Genomic DNA, 7,324 nt, shown 5'->3' on the forward strand with positions numbered 1-7,324 from the left:
AATGACCTACTCCTGCTCCTATTTCTTTTGTCCTTATGTAACAGTCCATTTGCAGGATTTGTTTGTGTGACTGTCTCCCACTCTGAATCCAGTCTCGTTGACTCTTCGGTCCCCAATCACCAGCTGAATTTTAAAAATTATTCTTTCTCAGGATGTGGGCGTTGCTGGCAAGGCCGGTATTTATGGCCCATCCCCAGTAGCTTGTTCGATACAACTGAGTGACTTGCTGGGTTACTTCAGAGGGCAGTTAAGAGTCAACCATGTTACATATAATTCCATAGAATGTACAGCACAGAAACAGGCCATTCAGCCCAACTGGTCTGTGCCGGTGTTTATGCTCCACACGAGCCTCCTCCCTCCCTACTTCTTTTAACCCCATTAACATATCCTTCTATTCCTTTCTCCCTCATGTGTTTATCTAGTTTCTCCTTAAATCCATCTACACTATTCACCTCAACCACTCCTTGTGGGAGTGAGTTCCACATTCTCACCACTCTCTGGGTAAAGAAGTTTCTCCTGAAATCCCTATTGGATTTATTAGTGACGATCTTATATTTATGGCCCCTAGTTCTGGTCTCCCCCACAAGTGGAAACGTCTACCCTATCAAACCCTTTCATAATACTAAAGACCTCTATCAGGTCACCCCTCAGTCTTCTCTTTTCCAGAGAAAAGAACCCCAGCCTGTTCAGTCTTTCCTGAAAGGTATAACCTCTCAGTTCTGGTATCATCCTAGTAAATCTTTCTTGCACCTTCTCCAGTGTCTCTACACCCTTTCTATAATATGGAGACCAGAACTGTGCACAATACTCCAAGTGTGGTCTAACCAAGTTTCTATACAAGTTCAACATAACTTCTCTGCTTTTCAATTCTATCCCTCTAGAAATGAACCCCAATGCTTGGTTTGCTTTTTTATGGCCTTATTAACCTGCGTCGCTACTTTTAGTGATTTGTGTATCTGTACCCCCAGATCCCTCTGCTCCTCTACCCCATTTAGACTCTTAGGACTATAAATTAGAACCGCATAGCAGCGTGCGGCGGACGCCATCTTGTTAAAGGTATTTGCGCACGAGCAGATAACAAACGCCGGTACCATGTAACGTAAGGAGAATATGCGTTAGATCAGTGTGCAATGTTGATTTAAAGGGCTAGTTACCATTTTGGTACTCAATGTTCCAGCCAACGCACTGTCTGAACCACGAACAGCTGAACATGTCGTAGACGGCCCGGAGGACCCCCCACCGGCGCTATTTAAAGGGACCATGCAGGATTCACAGGTTAGTGGCTGGATTATTGCTTCTGGCTGCTGATGCATTTGTACCTGTTTTTGGAGGTCTCCTATACTTGAACACTAGGACTAGTGGACATAGCCTAAAAATTAGAGCCAAGACTTTCTGGAGTGAAGTTAGGAAAAGCTTCTACACGCAAAGGGTGGTAGAAGTTTGGAACCCTCTTCTGCAAATGGCAGTTGATGCTAGCTCAATTGTTAATTTTAAATCTGAGATTAATCGATTTTTGTTAACTAAAGGTATTAAAGGACATGGGGCTAAGGCGGGTATATGGAGTTAGGTCACAGATCAGCCATGATCTCATTGAATGGCGCAACAGGCTCGAGGGGCTGAATGCCACGGCCACTTGCTGCCTCCTGTTATGTGCTACTTTCTCCTGGAAGAAAGCAGTGTGTTGGTGAGTGTCCTGCAGGATGTTTGGGTGATGTGTCTGTCATGGTTGAATAGCTGCCAGTGTGTGTGACCTGTGAGTTGTGGGTTTGCGGCTTGCAACAGTAGTAAATGCGTAAGGGAGAGAGGAAGCATCTGATTGAAGAGTTGCGTACTGATGGAAAGAGTTTGTTGGTATGTGGGTGATGGGGGGTGTAGTGCGTGGAGCAGTGGATGCGTCTAATGGTGCAGTTGGTAGGAGACGCCACTTGACAGTTGTCCTCACTCACCTTGTGTCAAAGCACTGAACTTCTTCCCGCACTGCATCCATGTTCGTGGTGCTGTGCGCCTGGCATTGACTTCATCCTCTACTGCCTCCCACTGCCTCGGGAGCATATGTCTGGAGGGCCTCTTGCCCCCCCCAACCCCACGGATATAGGATGCCCCTCCTTCTGTCCACCCCTTGCACCAAGGCCTCTGGTGCATCAGCAGAGAACCTTGGTGTACGCTCTCTCGCAGGCCTGGTACAAACTCAGATCGGCAGATTGGTGAGGTCTGGTGTGCAGATCGGAGGATGTGGGATTTCGAAGTGCGCAACCTTTATTCAATGTTTTAACATAACTCATCAATGTGTAAACATAGGGATGGGACCTGCATCTGTGTTTTACGTGTGCGATGTCTGATCTCCGTTCAGACTCTGTGCGGACGTGTATTTTATATTTTGCATATAAAAGGTGCAGACTGCCTTTACGAGGTGCAGCCAGGCCTGGCTGCTCACACTGGAATTAGGTAAATGACCAGGCAGCACGAATCTCATGTGCTCCCTGCATCAGAATGACTGGGTGAGGGTTAATCATGCATTGTGACCCCCGTGCCTGGATTCGGGGGTTATCGAATTATCCCACTTATTTTCCAAGCAGTATGTGGCCTTCTTATTCTTCCTACCAAAATGTTCCACCTCACACTTATCTATATTGAAATTCATTTGCCAATTACAGGCCCATTCTGTAAGTTTATTAACGTCTTCCTGTGTTTTGTCACACTCCTCCTCAGTATTAACCACACCCCCCAATTTGGTGTCGTTCCCAAATTTTGAAATTGTACTTCCGATTCCTGAGTCCAAATCGTTTATGTAAATGGTGAACAACAGTGTTCCCAGCACCGATCCTTGTGGAACACCACTTCCCACCTTTTGCCAGTCTGAGTAACTACCTTTAACCCCTACTCTCTGGTTTCTGTTCTGTAGCCAGCTTGCTATCCAATCTGCTACTTGTCCCCTGACTCCACGTACTCTGACCTTAGTCATGAGTCTACCATGTCGTATCTTATCGAAGGCCTTTTGAAAATCCAAATATATTACATCTACTCCATTACCCTTGTCTACTCTTTCTGTTACTTCTGCAGAGAATTCAATAAGGTTGGACAAGCATAATTTTCACTTCTGAAATCCGTGCTAACTATCTGTGATGAGTAAATGATGAAATGAGTAACAAGTGGAAAGCAATTATGTTTGGACAAACACGAGGACCTTCTAACTGAGTACATCCCAAGCATTATCTGTCATTACAGTGAAGAAGTAGCAGGAGGTGCCTTTTATCATCGAGTCACTCGAGATCCCGTAAAGCATTAACTCAAGACTGAATTGATCTGAAAATAGATTGTACTATCTGGAAGAAGGACTGGGCTGGCGTAAAGACTGATGACTTCATCTACAGCATGGCATCAATCTTCATCTACAGCATGGCATCAATCTTCATCTACAGCATGGCATCAATCTTCATCTACAGCATGGCATCAATCTTCATCTACAGCATGGCATCAATCTTCATCTACAGCATGGCATCAATCTTCATCTACAGCATGGCATCAATCTTCATCTACAGCATGGCATCAATCTTCATCTACAGCATGGCATCAATCTTCATCTACAGCATGGCATCAATCTTCATCTACAGCATGGCATCAATCTTCATCTACAGCATGGCATCAATCTTCATCTACAGCATGGTATCAATCTTCATCTACAGCATGGCATCAATCTTCATCTACAGCATGGCATCAATCTTCATCTACAGCATGGCATCAATCTTCATCTACAGCATGGCATCAATCTTCATCTACAGCATGGCATCAATCTTCATCTACAGCATGGCATCAATCTTCATCTACAGCATGGCATCAATCTTCATCTACAGCATGGCATCAATCTTCATCTACAGCATGGCATCAATCTTCATCTACAGCATGGCATCAATCTTCATCTACAGCATGGCATCAATCTTCATCTACAGCATGGCATCAATCTTCATCTACAGAATGGTATCAATCTTCATCTACAGCATGGCATCAATCTTCATCTACAGTATGGCATCAGTCGTCATCTACAGCATGGCATCAATCTTCATCTACAACATGGCATCAATCTTCATCTACAGAATGGCATCAATCTTCATCTACAGAATGGCATCAATCTTCATCTACAGTATGGCATCAATCTTCATCTACAGCATGGCATCAATCTTCATCTACAGCATGGTATCAATCTTCATCTACAGCATGGCATATATCTTCATCTACAGCATGGCATCAATCTTCATCTACAGCATGGCATCAGTCTTCATCTACAGCATGGTATCAATCTTCATCTACAGCATGGCATAAATCTTCATCTACAGCATGGCATCAGTCTTCATCTACAGCATGGTATCAATCTTCATCTACAGCATGGCATCAATCTTCATCTACAGCATGGCATCAGTCTTCATCTACAGCATGGTATCAATCTTCATCTACAGCATGGCATCAATCTTCATCTACAGCATGGCATCAATCTTCATCTATAGCATGGTATCAATCTTCATCACAGCATGGCATCAATCTTCATCTATAGCATGGCATCAATCTTCATCTACAGAATGGTATCAATCTTCACCTACAGCATGGCATCAATCTTCATCTACAGCATAGCATCAATCTTCATCTACAGCATGGCATCAATCTTCATCTTCAGCATGGCATCGATCTTCATCTACAGCATGGCATCAATCTTCATCTTCAGCATGGCATCAATCTTCATCTACAGCATGGCATCAATCTTCATCTACAGCATAGCATCGATCTTCATCTACAGCATGGCATCAATCTTCATCTTCAGCATGGCATCAATCTTCATCTACAGCATGGCATCAATCTTCATCTACAGCATGGCATCAATCTTCATCTTCAGCATGGCATCAATCTTCATCTACAGCATGGCATCAATCTTCATCTACAGCATGGCATCGATCTTCATCGACAGCATGGCATCAATCTTCATCTTCAGCATGGCATCGATCTTCATCTACAGCATGGCATCGATCTTCATCTTCAGCATGGCATCAATCTTCATCTACAGCATGGCATCAATCTTCATCTACAGCATGGCATCAATCTTCATCTACAGCATAGCATCAATCATCCTATACAGCATGGCATCAATGTTCATCTACAGCATGGCATCAATGTTCATCTACAGCATGGCATCAATCTTCATCTACAGCATGGCCTCAATCTTCATCTACAGCATAGCATCAATCTTCATCTACAGCATGGTATCAATGTTCAGCTACAGCATGGCCTCAATCTTCATCTACAGCATGGCATCAATCTTCATCTACAGCATGGTATCAATGTTCATCTACAGCATGGCATCAATGTTCATCTACAGCATGGCATCAATCTTCAACTACAGCATGGCATCAATCTTCATCTGCAGCATGGCATCAATCTTCATCTACAGCATGGCATCAATCTTCATCTATAGCATGGCATCAATCTTCATCTACAGAATGGCATCAATCTTCATCTACAGCATGGCATCAATCTTCATGTGAACTTGTGAGCAGCTCAATTGCCTTGTTAGGGATAACACAGCTCTCTGTGGATAGGTCTGTGCTCTGGCTGAGGTTGGATTAATGAGGTTCAGTTGCTCTCTGTGAACTAATTGTATTGTTCTACACAGGACATCAGTCAATGCATCTTGAGCACTTCAAACCTTCAGTACAGCCAACAAATTCTCTGGGATTTTTAGAACGATTTTCTCCCCTTCTCTCCTGGAAGTGCTGTCTCTCGGGGTACTGGTTTCATCGTATCATAGTAGGCACAGCACAGGAGACGGCCATTCATCCCATCATGCTTGTGCCAGCTCTTTGAAAGAGCTATCCAATTAGTCCCACTCCCCTGCTCTTTCCCCGTAGCCCTGCAATTTTTTTCTCTTTAAGTATTTATCTATTTCCCATTTGAAAGTTATTATTGAATCTGCTTCCATCGCCCTTTCAGGCAGTGAATTCTAGATCATAACAATGTTTCTTCATGTCGCCTCTGGCTCTTTTGCTGATCACCCTAAATCTGTGTCCTCTGGTTACCGACCCTCCTGCTACTGGAAACAGTTTCTTCTTATTTACTCTGTTAAAACCGTTGATGATTTTGAACACCTCTATCAAATCTCCCCTTAACCTTCTCTGTCCTTAGAACAGAGAACAACCCCAGCTTCTCCAGTCTATCCAAGTAACTGAAGTCCCTCATCCCTGGTACCATTCTAGTAAATCTCCTCCGCACCCTCTCCAAGGCCTTCACATCTTTCCTAAAGTGTGGTGCCCAGAATTAAACACAATACTCCAGCTGGGGCCGAATCAGTGTTTTATAAAGGTTTAGCATAACTTCCTTGCTTTTGTACTCTGTGCCTCTATTAATAAAACCCAGGATCCCATATGCTGTTTTAAACAGCCCTCTCAACTTGTCCTGCCACCTTCAGCGATTTGTGCACACACCCCCAGGTCTCTCTGTCCCTGTACCCCCTTTAAAATTGTACCATTTAGCTTATATTGCCTTTCCTCATTCTTCCCACCAAAATGCATCACTTCACACTTCTCTGTGTTAAATTTCATCTGCCACGTGTCTGCCCATTTCACCCATCGGTCTATATCAAAGTTTGCAGATGCCAAAAAACTTTTAGAGACATTAGGCTGACTGGCCTGTAATTGCCGTGTTTATCCCCCTCCCTTTTTTTGAACAGGACGTAACATTTGCAATCCTCCAGTCCTCCGGCACCGTCCCCATATCTAAGGAGGATTGGAAGATTGTGGCCAGAGTCTCCGCAATTTCCACCCTTACTTCCCTCAGTAACCGAGGATGCATCCCATCTGGACGGGGTGACTTTTCTACTTTGAGTTCTGCCAATCTTTTAAGTACCTCCTCTTTATCTATTTTTACCCTATCCAATGTCACTACTACCCCCTCCTTTACTCTACAATGGCAGCATCTTCTTCTCCAGTGAAGACCAATGTGAAATATTCATTCAGTACCTCAGCCACGCCCTCTGCCTCCACAAGAAGATCTCCTTTTTTGTCCTTAATCAGTCCCACCCTTCCTTTCACTATCCTTTTACTATTTATATGTTTATAAAAGATTTTTGGATTCCCTTTTATGTTAGCTGCTAATCGAATCTCATACTCTCTCTTTGCCCCTCTTACTCCCTTTTTTCGATCTCCTCGGTACTTTCTGTGTTCAGCCTGGTTCTCGGCTGTACAATGAACCTTACATTCATCATAAGCCTTATTTTTCTGTTTCATTTTAATCTCTGTATCTTTAGTCATCCAGGGAGCTCGAGCTTTGGATGCCCTTCCTTCCC

The 7,324-nt window shown here is 43.8% G+C and overlaps 1 protein-coding gene across 1 annotated transcript; it reads left to right on the forward strand.

Moving 5' to 3' along the window:
- The first annotated feature begins 4,547 nt into the window (after nucleotides 1–4,547).
- Nucleotides 4,548–5,528, forward strand: LOC137334350 (NADH-ubiquinone oxidoreductase chain 2-like). Its single transcript, XM_067999057.1, has one exon. It carries the CDS (start codon nucleotides 4,548–4,550, stop codon nucleotides 5,526–5,528), a length of 981 nt encoding a protein of 326 aa, XP_067855158.1.
- The last annotated feature ends 1,796 nt before the right edge of the window (nucleotides 5,529–7,324 follow it).

The sequence above is a fragment of the Heptranchias perlo genome, chromosome 17 (assembly GCF_035084215.1).
Source record: "Heptranchias perlo isolate sHepPer1 chromosome 17, sHepPer1.hap1, whole genome shotgun sequence".
NCBI lineage: Eukaryota > Metazoa > Chordata > Chondrichthyes > Hexanchiformes > Hexanchidae > Heptranchias > Heptranchias perlo.